This window comes from Schistocerca gregaria, chromosome 4, assembly GCF_023897955.1.
Source record: "Schistocerca gregaria isolate iqSchGreg1 chromosome 4, iqSchGreg1.2, whole genome shotgun sequence".
Taxonomy (NCBI): Eukaryota; Metazoa; Arthropoda; class Insecta; order Orthoptera; family Acrididae; genus Schistocerca; species Schistocerca gregaria.
The window spans coordinates 35835317-35850395 of record NC_064923.1 but is presented as its reverse complement, the minus strand read 5'-3'; the positions used below and the strand labels follow the sequence as shown (position 1 = coordinate 35850395).

General features: G+C 45.4%; 1 protein-coding gene across 1 annotated transcript in view; it reads right to left on the bottom strand.

Moving 5' to 3' along the window:
* LOC126266735 (uncharacterized) overlaps positions 1-15079 on the bottom strand; it is a 292392-nt gene that overhangs the window by 125333 nt on the left and 151980 nt on the right. The window contains exon 4 of the mRNA XM_049971221.1: positions 9704-10042. Within this exon, the coding sequence (XP_049827178.1) occupies positions 9704-10042 (339 nt within the window). The remainder of the gene's footprint in view (positions 1-9703; positions 10043-15079) is intronic.

Here is a 15079-nt window from a genome sequence, read left to right as displayed (position 1 = left end):
TTATTCAGCAGTTCTTTTTTAATGAATGGAGAGCAGATAGTAGTTAACAGATAGGTATATTCATCGTATAGAATATCAAATTTGCTCCAACTGTGAAAGTGAGGTCACACAGCAAGGTGTGTGCCTTTCCTTGGAGTTAAATGACAAAACAACTATTTCAATATATGTCATATTTATTTGATAAATTTACTTCTCTTGTTACAATGATTGTTGACAACTACTTGCCAGGAAATTGTCTGAAACATGGGTCTATGCAAAGTGGTATTTGACAATATGTACAAACACAGCGAGTGCTCTTTCCGGCAGCTACTACAATGACGGCACATCCAGTAGGTTTCTCGTAAAATGAGTCGATGCTCCCCTACAGCCACATCACGAAAATCTTCGGGTACTTTACCCCACGCCTTTTTTGGGATGAGAAGCCAGCGACCAATTGTCTGACTAGATGGATCCTGTCTGTGAGCTGATCGTGGTGTCCACTTTCTCTTTTACTTATTTTCCACAGGATAAAACTGTTCACTGCAGGAACGTTCACCAGGAAATCAAATATTCTGTGTCAACATTTTACAGAACGTCTGCCAATAGCATACCTTTCTCGTAATTGATCAAACTTATCGACACCACCCATTATTTTGTTGTATTCTGCCACAACTTCGGGACAAGAAATCTCTGTATTAGTACCATCCTTGTTTTTCCTTTTCACTCTGGCTGTTTCTTACGGGTCATGAATTGAGGAGAGGAAAGTGACGGGACGGTTATCCATCCATTTTACTGCAGAAATGAATCCTTTTGTTTCAAACTGGAATTCTCCTCGTTCCAATTGTAAGTTTTCCTTCATAAATATGGGCAAATCGTATTTACCTTATACTATAGCTTTGAGGAAAAAAATCACAAAATGTCACGCAAACAGCACTGAAAGGCTCCTCTACAGAGCAACACTCAGCTACACAATGCCTCTGCACGAAGGTACAGCAAAAACGGCAGGAACTTCCGATTGGAAGTAGTACCCTATACTGTTCACTAGGTGGCAGCACCGTACAGAGGTGGGAACTGTGAATCCCACGGCACTAGGAGCGAGTTCATTGTAGTGGGAAGCATGTTTCCCACGGCTCACTAAAGGGTTAAGTAAAATTCCTGAAATCCGAATCTGACCTTGGAAATCATCTGTAAATTAAATGTTTCTTATTTTTATATCTGGATGTATCTACACTTCTTAAAATGCCCATTTATTGACGCATTGTATAAGTGCATTGACGAAAAAAAAAACTCAGCACCATGAGTTAATTGTGCGACATAAACTAAAGTTGGCAGGCGTCTTTCTACATCTGGAACAGGAAATTTCGTACGAGTCGTATAAGAGTGACGATAGTAACGGCACTGTGAGGATGCAAATCAGGATCACTTCAAATTCACGCTGTAACAGTCGTGACACAAAGTACCTTCGAGATTGGACGTGATGAATGGACGTCTGTCAAGAATACCTTTAAGGAGACCAAGACGCCATTATTACCACCTTACTTACACTGAAGCGCCAAAGAAACTGGTATAGGCAAGCTTATTCAAATACAGAGATCTGTAAACAGGCAGGATACGGCGCTGAGGTCGGCACGCCAATATAAGACAACAAGTGTCTGGCGCAGTTGTTAGATCGGTTGCTGCTGCTACAGTGGCAGGTTATCAAGATTTAAGAGTGTTTCAACGTGGTGTTATAGTCGGTGCACGAACGACACAGCATCTCCGAGTCAGCGATGAAGTGGGGGTTTTCCCGTACGACCATTTCACGACTGCACCGTGAATATGAGGGACCCAGTAAAACGTCAAATCTCCGGAAAAAGATTCTGCAACAAGCGGACCAACGACGACAAGGGAATCGTTCAACGTCACAGAAGTCCAAACCTTCCGCAAACTGCTGCGGATTTCAGTGATGGGCCGTCGACTAGTGCCAGCGTGCGAACCACTCAACGAAGCATCGTCCAGGTGGGCTTCCGGAGCCAAAGGCCCACTCGTGTACCTTTGACGACTGCACGGCACAAAGCTCTACGCCTCACCTGGGCCCGTCAACGCCGATATTGGACTGTTGCTGACTGGAAAGGCGTTGCCTGGTCGGACAAGCCACGTTTCAAATTCTATCGAGCTGATGAACGTGTATGTGTATGGAGACAACCTCACGAATCAATGGATACATCCTCTCGTCAGGGGACTGTTCAAACTGGTGGAGGCTCTGTAATGGTGTGGAGTGTCTACAGTTGGAATGATATTGGACACCTGATACTTGTGGTTACGACTCTGACAGGTGACACATACCTAAGCATTCTGTCTGATCACCTGCATCCATTCATGTCCATTGTGCATCCCGACGGACTTGGGCAATTCCACCAGGACAAGGCGACACCCCACGCGTCCAGAATTGCTACAGAGTGGCTCCAGGAACGCTCTTCTGAGTGTAAACACTTCCGCTGCCCACCAGACTCCCCAGACATGAACATTATCCAGCATATCTGGGATGCCTTGCAACCTGCTCTCCACAAGAGATCTTCACCCCTTTATACTCTTACCGATTTATGGACAGCCCTGCGGGAGACATTGTGTCAGATTCCTGCAGGTCCACTTCAGACATTAGTCGAGTTCATGCCATGTCGTGCTGCGGCACTTCTGTGTTCTCGCGGATACCCTACACGATATGAAGCATGTGTACCAGTTTCTTTGACTCTTCACTGTAGTTTGGATGGGACGGTGTAATAGGGTTTTTGTTGACAGCGATGGTCACGGGTATGTACGATCGCAAGAAGACGCCTTTGGACAAGCATGTGAGACTACTGAGAGGGAAGACTGTTGTGTTCGGTGTATGGGTCTGGTGTATCGTCCTGCATCTGCAGCACCAATTTGACAGCGGTTGGCACCACAGTGACGCAAACAAACTGTTACAAATAGGCTACTTCAGGGACAGCTCCCAGCAAGAAGCCCTGTAGCATGCACTCCACTTCAGTGGTGTCAACTCATAGCTCATTCGACGGCAGGCTTGACATCTGTCTGTTTCCCAATGAAAGCTGGTTCCACTTCGGTGTCAGTCATAGCTGTGTGTTGGTCAGAAGGGGTCGGCTGTGGATCTGCAATCAACCTGTCTGTGTGATAGGCATACTGGACTGACACCTGGATTTATCAATAGCCATAATTTGCTTATGAATCCCTTTTATTACTTCATATCAAAATCTCATGTTTCCCTACTGCGTGGTAGTCATAAATACACAAGTCATAAATACAAATACAAAGTGATTAACGTTCCTCTCTTAATACCAGCCCAAATTGATGTCTCTTATATGCCACAATTTAAAAAATCATAATTTTTCTTGCACAGCTTCTCAATATGGTTCTATTCCAATCAGTAATGAACTGATAAAAATCTGAGCTCAATAAAATAATCTTCAAAAACGTGAAATATAGAAAAAAACATCAGTTTTACCCAAGTATTACTTTTGCAGGGTAAATTCAATCGTTGCCTAACGTAAAAAAGTTACTTAATTCTGCCTAACGTAAACAAGTTACTTAATTCAATTTTTTAACCGAATAGGTTATCATTTCACACGTAACATTTGTGTAACGCAGAATTGACCCCAAGACAGAGCTAAGACGCCATTCTTTTAGACCGACAACCCTAATCACCACTGTGCTATTTTCGAGGGAGAGGAGGAGCTGCATTATGAGCAATGTCTTCAGTTTACATGTGAAATAGGATGTATTTTCTCAGGCGTTACCTGCATGAAGAAACCGAAAGTAATTTACTATAGGCCAGGAAACGTTAATGGTTTTCATTTACAATTTTCAGGTATATAAATTAACTATGTGTAGAAGTGCCACGTTAACTGTGGGAAAAGTAATGATTTTTTGAAGAAAAGCACAAATTCCAACACAGGAACTGAGGAACTCCTTCAGAACCTTCGAGGCAACCGTAGTAATATGCTGAAAGATAGTCGGAAGTTCAAAGACGTAATGAAACGTGTCTTTTCGCAAAATCTTCAGGCTGTGACACGTTCCAATGCTTTGAAGATTACTGCTACTGAGAAAGAAAGCCAGGTCTTGTTCAGTCATCGGTCAAAAGAAACGAAGGCCAAATTTAAGTAGGTAATTATCGGAGAAACAGAGCTTATAAGCGAGGCTGGCTTCCCCTGAAAAAGGCCTGATGACCTCGACGTTGTGCGCCCGTAAGCGCCCCCCCCCCCCCCCTCCCTCCCGGGAAAAGGCACGAGTGCCGTTAGAAACCAAGAATGAAATATTTATGGGCCTATAACATATATATCTTACACAAAAATGTATTTGAAAAGAAATGAAATATCCAATAAGACCTGGCAAAAGATGTTTCTGAAACTCTCTTTAAAGGAGGTTTCACAGTACTATCTGGAAGCATTAGCTTTTCACTCAACAGCATGAAATAGGCGCTCTTTTAGAGGTGTTTTAGTTTTTGTAAGAAACGTTTCTGGAAAATATGACCTCTTATGGGCATCAGATACATGAAACCGTTCTTAGAAGCATAGAAACTCTGGTGAGACCATAAAAATCTAGAAAAATTTCCTACTACTTGCTCGCCTAGTATCGATGTTGGTAAATTCGAGACTGGAACTGAGAATTGTAAACTTGAAGACAACTTGGATCAAAACAATATATCTCGAATCCTCGGTTGTGTCTGAGATACTTTTAAAGAACAGCAGCCTTGTGACGATTATTTTGAAGGCTTCGAATTAACTGCGCTCTCTCTTACAGAAACAGCATGTCATTTTTCCTTATTCCAGGGTGTAAGCAAGGTGCAACGTGAATGGTGGGAGCTATTTATTACTTGAAAATGTTTTATGTTCGTGATGAATTTTAATTCTGAGGATGGGAAGAGAAATCATTTCTGGAGTCTCCGTGTCACTTGAGAAGCGAAAGCACATCATTTGGATTTAAGCGTTATTTCAAAACATTATAGAAATCAAATTATTGAGCGTATATCTCTCATATGTGGCTACAAAACTGAAAAGTCGGTTATGGTTCCTTTCTTCTCATCCTGGAAGTTTCTGATTCTAACTAGTCTCCTGAATGGAAAATAAAACTGGTATCGAATCGTGAGGCAGAACCAACAACGTAAATATTAGAAGGACTCAAGCGAGAAGTGATCAAGTGTCGGGAATAATCAATAACTGAACAGTTTGTTTCTAGTAAAATAACAGCAATTTCTACCATGTATGATTTCAGTGCCACATTCCTTAAGACAGATAGTTATTGTGGCAAGAAATTGAATGTTCCTTCAATGCTCTACACCAGTTTATTAAACTGAAATTTCTAACGATCTAGTTGAGACGACGTCAGACTAACGGAAGACTATCATAAATAATTTACAAAAAAAGTAAAATAAAATAAATTAAGGAATAAAATAATAAAACTAGAGATAGAGAATCAATGTGGACCTCAGATTGAATCTTAGTATCACCATAAGTTTCCAACTCATAAAATTGGACTTAACACTGAATAACAGGTTTTAAAAGGAAATCGAACTTACACAACGTAACTGCAAAACATACTTTTTACGTACTAGCTTAATAAATTTTCATTGTTAATCTTAATACAAGAGCATGTGTAACTAAGTGTAAAGTAATAAAGTTATTTCTTAACCAGTCATTCATAAACAATATTTTTTGAAATAAGAAATAAACTTTATGCGATTTTCGTTTTGCTTTCACATGTGGGTTCTCAGTTTTACCATTAACACCAAATTACATACAGCTCTTTTATTTGTGGAATAGAAGAAAGAAAAAAGAAAAACAAGCTTGAGAAATAACTGTTATTCTCCTGTGCAGTCTCTAGCCTTTGTGGCACCAAGGTTGTGCGCTGTAACAACAGCATTATTCGAACACAACCACCACTCATACCATGAGTTCGTAAGAGGACACAAGATGCTGTGGGATGCCAAGAATAACCTGACGGAAACGTAAATCTGATCTTTCTATTTTGTCAGTTATATACTCTTTGAGAATTTTTATCTTCTGAGACAAAAATGGGTTCAGTCGATGTTTCTACACTGATCAACTAAAACGTTATGACCATCTACCTAACAGCCGGTATGTCCACCTTTGGCACGGATAACAGCGGCGATGCGTCATGACATGAATGCAGTGAGGTCTTGGTAGGTCGCTGGAGGGCGTTGGCACACACAGTTCACCTAATACCTGTAAATTTCAGGGAGTGGGGCTATGAGCTCTGATGCAGAAACATCTGAACATGCACACACATATCGAGCAGTGCAGCTGGCGCTGGCTCACACTACCTAAGTGGCAGGTGGCCAGTGCCAGACATCTCTATACCTCACTGAGCTCGCGATTCAAATAGTGTGGCCAGAGCTGGCTTAACCTTGTCGAGTGGCAAGCAGCCACTAGCAGAGATGTTTGTACCTCACAGATCCCACAACTCGAGCAATGTGGTCGGAGCTCGCTGACCTTATACAAGTGGCAGATATGTTTGTACCTCACTGAGCCCACATCCACAGCAGTGTGGTCATACGTGGCTAGCCCTAGTCTGGCAGGTAGACACTGTTGGACATATTTAAACCTCACTGAGCTAGTGTCTCAAGCAATGTGTCTGGAGCTGGCTGATCCTAGCTGAGTTACAGGCAGCCACTTTCGATCTGTTTACATCTTACTGAACCCATATACTGAACAGTGTGGCTGGAGCTAGTAGCAGGAAGGCACTGCCAGGCATGTTTGGCCCACATTAAGCCCATGTCTCGAGCAATGTGGTCAAAACTGGCTCACCTTCACCTAGGTCCTGTAGGAGACAATGACTGCCAGACATGTTTGCGTCTCACTGAGCCTATGTCTCGAACAATGGAACTGGCCAGCCCCTGAAGAGTGACACGATTCCACTGCTAGGCACGTTTGTAACATACAACCATGCTTCGAGCAATGTGGCCAGAGCTTGCCCACTCTAGCTGAGCAGCAACCATCCACTGCCAGACACGTTCGTCCGTCACTGCCCCCGTCCTCGACCTGTGCGGATGGACCTGGCTGATACTAGCCAAATGGCAAGAAGTGATTGTCAGACATCTTTTTACTTCACTGAGCGCAACCCTCGAGCGATGTGGCAGAGCTGGTTGACAGACAGCCAGGAACAGACGTGTTTGTACCTCACAGAGCGGACGCCTTGAGCAGTATGTCCAGAGCTAACTGACCATAGGTGAGTGGCTGCCAGCCCCTGCCAGACATATTTGTGGCTGGAGATGTTCTATCGCAGCCGAGTGGCAGGCATCCAATGCCAGACATGTTTTCACCTCACTGCATAGCCTATACTGACAGCCACAGATGACTTCGCGGTGCAGTTACGGCTTGCCGATAGTACATTATTGGCCATTAAAATTGCTACACCACGAAGATGATGTGGTACAGACGCGAAATTTAACCGACAGGAAGAAGATGCTGTGATATGCAAATGATTAGCTTTTCAGAGCATTCACATAGGGTTGCCGCCGGCGGTAGCACCTACAACGTGCTGACATGAGGAAAGTTTCCAACCGATTTCTCATACAAAACACCAGTTGACCAGTGTTGCCTGATGAAACGTTGTTGTGATGCCTCGTGTAAGGAGGAGAAATGCGTACCATCACGTTTCCGACTTTGATAAAGGTCGGATTGTAGCCTATCGCGATTGCGGTTTATCGTATCGCGACATTGGTACTCGCGTTGGTCGAGATCTAATGACTGTTTGCAGAATATGGAATCGGTGGGTTCAGGAGGGTAATACGGAACGCCGTGTTGGGTCCCAACGGCCTCGTATAACTAGCAGTCGAGATGACAGGCATCTTATCCGAATGGCTGTAACGGATCGTGCAGCCACGTCTCGATCCCTGAGTCAACAGGTGGGGACGTTTGCAAGACAACAACCATCTGTACGAACAGTACGACGACGTTTGCAACAGCATGGACTCTCAGCTCGGAGACCACGGCTGCGGTTTCCCTTGACGTTGCATCACAGACAGGAGAACCTGCGATGGTGTACTCAACGACGAACCTGGGAGCACGAATGGCAAAACGTCATTCTTTCGGATGAATCCAGGTTCTGATTACAGCATCATGATGGTAGCATCCGTGTTTGGCGACATCGCTGTGAACGCACATTGTTAGCGTGTATTTGTCAGTAATACGCAGTTCGTGTGTTGTGTGCTACTATGGATCGTCAGTAATACGCAGTTCGTGTGTTGTGTGCGACTGTGGAACAGCCGTGGTTCAACACGATTCTGGTGCGTCACACGGTCTAGGCACCTGGGCTTGATGAAGAGTGCTTACGTGCTATCACCCGGCGTGATGGTATGGGGTGTCATTCGTTACACGTCTCGTCACCTCTTGTGCGCATTGACGGCACTTTGAACAGCGGACGTTACATTTCACATGTGTTACGACCCGTGGCTCTGCCCTTCATTGGATCCCTGCGAAACGCTACATTTCAGCAGGATTATGCACGACCGCATGTTGCAGGTACTGTACGGGCCTTTCTGGGTACAGAAAGTGTTCGACTGCTGGAATGCACATTCTCCAGATCTCTCACCAATTGAAAACGTCTGGTCAATGGTGGCCGAGCAACTGGCTCGTCACAATAGGCCAGTCACTACTCTTGATGAACTATGGTATCGTGTTGAAGCTGCATGGGCAGCTGTACCTGTACACCCCATCCAAGCTCTTTCTGACTCAATGCCCAGGCGTATCAAGGGCGTTATTACGGACAGAGGTGGTTGTTGTGGGCACTGATTTCTCAGGATCTATGTAATAAAACTGTTTGAAAATGTAATCACATGTCAGTACTAGTATAATATATCTGTCAGTAGAATACCCGTTTATCATGTGCATTTCTTCTTGGTGTAGCAATTTTAATTGCCAGTAGTGTAAATTACTTGATGCGTTCCTGGGAAGATATAGGAAGAGACAAGAAAGAACTAACACATTGGAATTGGTATAAATTAAGGTTTGAGTTGTCACAATGTCTATACCTACACCCCTAACACTGTTATCTTTGGCACTGATAGACTTAGGTTGGCGACAAATGCTTTCTTTGTATGTTCTGGTTGGATTCTCATGTTATTGCTTCGTTTGTCACGCATTAATTTCTTTCCGAGATACCAGATATCCTTCACGGTATCTACCACCTGGCTTTCTAATTCTTAGGACAAGTTTATCAGTATTCTCGTTCCTGCTGCACCTCAATGGTTTCATCCATCTTAGGTTTATTCTCGTTCAATAATTGTTACTCGCCGGAGTATCTGTTATTTGACAGGTTTGATAGTTGATCCTCACTTTTAGAGGGGACATGAATCGAGAACCTTACCATTGGTAGCTACCAACCTGAGTTTAGTACCGAGCAAGGTCGTGAATTGAAAAGTAAATGGATTCGTATTATTGAGGATGGCAGCTAAAATTACGATCCCGTCATCCTCAATAAAGTTTTCACTATTTCCCTACACTGATCAAGATGTGTGGTACGAATCCTGTCCTTAACGTGTCAGAGGTCGGCTACAACTACGACATCATCTGTGACGAGTAACGGAACCGTCTTCTTCATTCCGTCTCGCAGTTTCCTATCAGTTCTTTCGTTCTGTATTAGTTACAGCGAATAAGTACTATTGCGAGGGTCCGGAGCACGCCGGACGTGGGTGAGAAACGATGCCGCCAGAGAGGAGACGCACACGTACCCTGAGCGGCGCGAGCAGCTGGTCGGCGCGGATGCGGTCTCGCGGCTCGGGTTCTCCGGGCCGCAGCGGCGCCAGCTGCAGCGCGGGCTCGAAGGCGGCGGCGTGCAGCGCGCCAGCCGGCAGCTGCGGCGCCCACGGCGGCGGCGGCGCCCGCGATGGCTCCTGCGCCGCCAGCTCGCGGTAGTAGGTGCGTAGGAAGCGCGCAGCGCGCCACACCGGGTCGCTTTCCTCGTCCGCGCTGGGGTCGGCACTGGGGCTGGCCGGGGGCGGTGGGGGCGGCGGCAGCGGCGCCGGCGGGGGCCCCGCGCCCTCGGGGGGCGGCTGCTGCTGCTGCGCATCCTGTGGGCACACGTGGAGCGCGCCACTGTACTAGGGGCGACAGCCTCTGCTGCTAAGTCGTCCGCCCAGTCATTACAACCAGCAGCTGACCAGCTCTCCTTACTACACTCCTGGAAATTGAAATAAGAACACCGTGAATTCATTGTCCCAGGAAGGGGAAACTTTATTGACACATTCCTGGGGTCAGATACATCACATGATCACACTGACAGAACCACAGGCACATAGACACAGGCAACAGAGCATGCACAATATCGGCACTAGTACAGTGTATATCCACCTTTCGCAGCAATGCAGGCTGCTATTCTCCCATAGAGACGATCGTAGAGATGCTGGATGTAGTCCTGTGGAACGGCTTGCCATGCCATTTCCACCTGGCACCTCAGTTGGACCAGCGTTCGTGCTGGACGTGCAGACCGCGTGAGACGACGCTTCATCCAGTCCCAAACATGCTCAATGGGGGACAGATCCGGAGATCTTGCTGGCCAGGGTAGTTGACTTACACCTTCTAGAGCACGTTGGGTGGCACGGGATACATGCGGACGTGCATTGTCCTGTTGGAACAGCAAGTTCCCTTGCCGGTCTAGGAATGGTAGAACGATGGGTTCGATGACGGTTTGGATGTACCGTGCACTACTCAGTGTCCCCTCGACGATCACCAGAGGTGTACGGCCAGTGTAGGAGATCGCTCCCCACACCATGATGCCGGGTGTTGGCCCTGTGTGCCTCGGTCGTATGCAGTCCTGATTGTGGCGCTCACCTGCACGGCGCCAAACACGCATACGACCATCATTGGCACCAAGGCAGAAGCGACTCTCATCGCTGAAGACGACACGTGTCCATTCACGCCTGTCTCGACACCACTGGAGGCGGGCTGCACGATGTTGGGGCGTGAGCGGAAGACGGCCTAACGATGTGCGGGACCGTAGCCCAGCTTCATGGAGACTGTTGCGAATGGTCCTCGCCGATACCCCAGGAGCAACAGTGTCCCTAATTTGCGGGGAAGTGGCGGTGCGGTCCCCTACGGCACTGCGTAGGATCCTACGGTCTTGGCGTGCATCCGTGCGTCGCTGCGGTCCGGTCCCAGGTCGACGGGCACGTGCACCTTCCGCCGACCACTGGCGGCAACATCGATGTACTGTGGAGATCTCACGCCCCACGTGTTGAGCAATTCGGCGGTACGTCCACCAGGCCTCCCGCATGCCCACTATACGCCCTCGCTCAAAGTCCGTCAACTGCACATACGGTTCACGTCCACGCTGTCGCGGCATGCTACCAGTGTTAAAGACTGCGATGGAGCTCCGTATGCCACGGCAAACTGGCTGACACTGACGGCGGCGGTGCACAAATGCTGCGCAGCTAGCGCCATCCGACGGCCAACACCACGGTTCCTGGTGTGTCCGCTGTGCCGTGCGTGTGATCATTGCTTGTACAGTCCTCTCGCAGTTTCCGGAGCAAGTATGGTGGGTCTGACACACCGGTGTCAATGTGTTCTTTCTTCCATTTCCAGGAGTGTAGTATCACACCAAAATTTATCTCACGCCCCAGTTGTTTATCTCTGACCAGCTGAGGCCCAGATATCTCGTGCTTTGTACTATACTCACTTGAAGAATGTTGTCGTCATTGAGGAAAATTTTTCTGCCTGTGGACACTATCAGTTTATAAGTTAAGTCTCATGGTAACATTAGCCGGTATGACGTTACAAATAAAGATATGTATTTGCCAATGTAGATGGCTACATTCACAATGATCGCAGACTCACCTAGGAAACTTATCTCCTTCAGTAATACGTAGTTTGTGTGTTGTGTGCGACTGTGGAACAGCCCTGGTTCAACACGACTCTGGTGCGTCACACGGTCTATCCACCTGGGCTTGATGAAAAGTGCTTATGTGCTATAACACAGGTATCTCGCTGAATTGTTTTCTAAGTGATGTTGTTGTTGTTGTGGTCTTCAGTCCCGACATTGGTTTCATGGAGTTCTGCATACGTCTGTATCCTGTCCAAGCTTCTTCATCTCCCAGGAGCTACTGCAACCTACTTCCTAATGAATCTGCTTACTGTATTCATCTCTTGGTCTCCTTCTGCTATTTTTACACTCCACGCTGCCCTCCAATACTAAATTGGTGCTCCCTTGATGCCTCTGGACATGTCCTACCAACCAATACCTACTTCGAGTCAAGGTGTGCCACAAATTTCCCTTCTCCCTAGTTCTATTCATTAGCTCATTAGCTATGTGACCTACCCATCTAATCTTCAGCAACCTTCTGTAGCACCACATTTCGAAAGCTTCTATTCACTTCTTGTATAAACTATGTATCGTCCACTGTTCACTTCCATACATGGCTACATTCCATACAAATACTTTCAGAAATGGATCCCTGCAAATTCTATAATTAATATTAACAAATTTCTGTTCTTCTGACACGCTTTCCTTGCCATTATCACTCTACATTTTATATCCTCAGTTATTTTGCTCCACAAATATCAAAATTCATTTACTACTTTAAATGTCTCATTTCCTAATCTAATTCCCTCAGCGTCACCTTACTTAATTCGACTACATTCAATTATCCTCGCTTTGTTGATCGTAATCTTATTTCCTCCTTTCAATAAACTCTCCATTCCGTGCAACTGCTCTTCCAAGTCCTTTCCTGTCTCCGACAGAATTACAATGTCATCGGCGAACCATAAAGTTTTTATTTCTACTCCACCCATTTTAATACCTACTTCGTATTATTCTTTTGTTTCCTCCACTACTTGCTCAATATACAGATTGAATAACGTCAGGGATAGGCTACGACCTTGTCTCACTCCCTTCCCTTTCATGTCCCACGACTCATATAACTGCCATCTCGTTTCTGTACAAATTGTAAATACCCTCCATCTCCCTGCATTGTACCCCTGACACTTTCAGATTTTCAAAGAGGGTATTAAAGTTAACATTGTCAAAAGCTTCCTCTAAGTTTACAGATGCTACGAACGTAGATTTGCCTTTCCTTAATCTATCTTCTAAGTCAAGTCGTAGGGTCAGTATTGCCTCACATGTTCCAACATTTCTACCGAATCCAAACTGATCTTCCCCGAGGTCGGCTTCTACCAGTTTTTCCATTCGTCTGTAAAGTATTCGCGTTAGAATTTTGCAGCCGTGGCTTATTAACTGATAGTTCGGTAATTTTCACATCAGTCAACACCTACTTTCTTTGGGATTGGAAATATTATGTTCTTCTTGACATCTGAAGGAATTTCGCCTGTTTCATACATCTTGCTCACCAGATGCTAGAGTTTTGTCAGCGCTGGCTATCCCAAGGCTGTCAGTAGTTCTAATGGAATGTGGTCTACTCCCGGAGCCTTGTTTCGACTAGGGTGTTTCAGTGCTCTGTCAAACTCTTCACGTAGTATCGTATCTCCCATTTCATCTTCATCTACATCCTTTTCCATTTCCATAATATTGTCCTCAACTACATCACCCTTGTACAGACCCTCTACATACACCTTCCTCCTTTCTGTATTCTCTTCTTTGCTTCGAACTGGGTTTCCATCCTAGTTCTTGATATTCATACCAGTGGTTCTATTTTCTCCAAAAGTGTCTTTAATTTTCCTGTAGGCAGTAACTATCTTACCCCTAGTGAGTTATGCCTCTACGTCCTTACATTTGTCCTCTAGCCATCCCTGCTTAGCCATTTAACACTTCCTGTCGATCCCATTTTTTGAGACGTTTGTATTTCGTTTTGCCTGCTTCATTTACTGCATTTTTATATTTTCTTCTTTCATCAATTAAATTCCATAAATCTTCTGTTAGCCAAGGATTTCTACTAGCCCTCGTCTTGTTACCTAGTTGACCATCTGCTGCCTTTCATCCCTCAAACCTACCCATTCTTCTTCTACTGTATTTCTTTCCCCCATTCCTGTCAATAGTTCCCTAATGCTTTCCTTGAAACTCTCTGCAACCTCTTGTTCAGTCAGTTTATCCAGATCCCATCTCCTTAAATTCCCACCATTTTGCAGTTTCTTCAGTTTTAATCTACAATTCATTACCAATAGATTGTGGTCAGAGTCTACATCTGCCCCTAGAAATGTCTTACAATTTAATACCTGGTTCCTAAATCTCTGTCTTACCATATTCACCTGCTATGTTTCCTTCTCTCCCTTTTCCTACTCTCGAATTCCAGTCACCCATGACTATTAAATTTTCGTCTCCCTTCACTTCCTGACTAATTTCTTTTGTCTCATCATACATTTCATCAATTTCTTCATCTGCAGAACTAGTTGGCATATCTTGTCACTATAATACGTTCACTATGCTGTTTGTAGTAGCTTACCCGCACTCCTATTTTTTATTCATTATTAAAGTTACTTCTGCATTACTCCTATTTGATTTTGTTTTTGTAACCCTGTATTCACATGACCAGAAGTCTTGTTCCTCCTGCCATCGAACTTCACTAATTCCCACTATATCTAACTTTAATCTACCCATTTCCCTTTTTACATTTTCTAACCTACCTGCTTGATTAAGGGATCTGACATTCCACGCTCCGATCAGCAGAACGCCAGTTTACTTCCTCCTGATAACGATGTCCTCCTGAGTAGTCCCCGCCCGGAGACCCGAATGGGGGACTATTTTACCTCCGGAATATTTTACCCATGAGGACGCCACCATCATTTAACCACACAGTAAAGCTGCATGCCCTCGGGAAAAATTTCAGCCGTTCGCAGTACCAGCACAGCAAGGCCGATTTGGTTAGTGTTACAAGGCTAGATCAGTCAATAATCCAGACTGTTGCCCCTGCAACTACTGTAAAGGCTGCGGTACGGCTGTCTGTATCGCTGAGACACGCAAGCCTCCCCCACCAACGGCAAGGTCCATGGTTCGTGGGGGATTTCTTAGTGGTATCACTACATAAAGCAATGGCTGCCGCTTTCTCGAGTCTATCAAGGTCAGTAGCTGAGGTTTACTCACTGATCCCTACACGTTCACCTGATGATGGCAAAGAAGAATTCTGTTGGAAAGACGTGCGACGTAAGACGCTCTGGCTTCC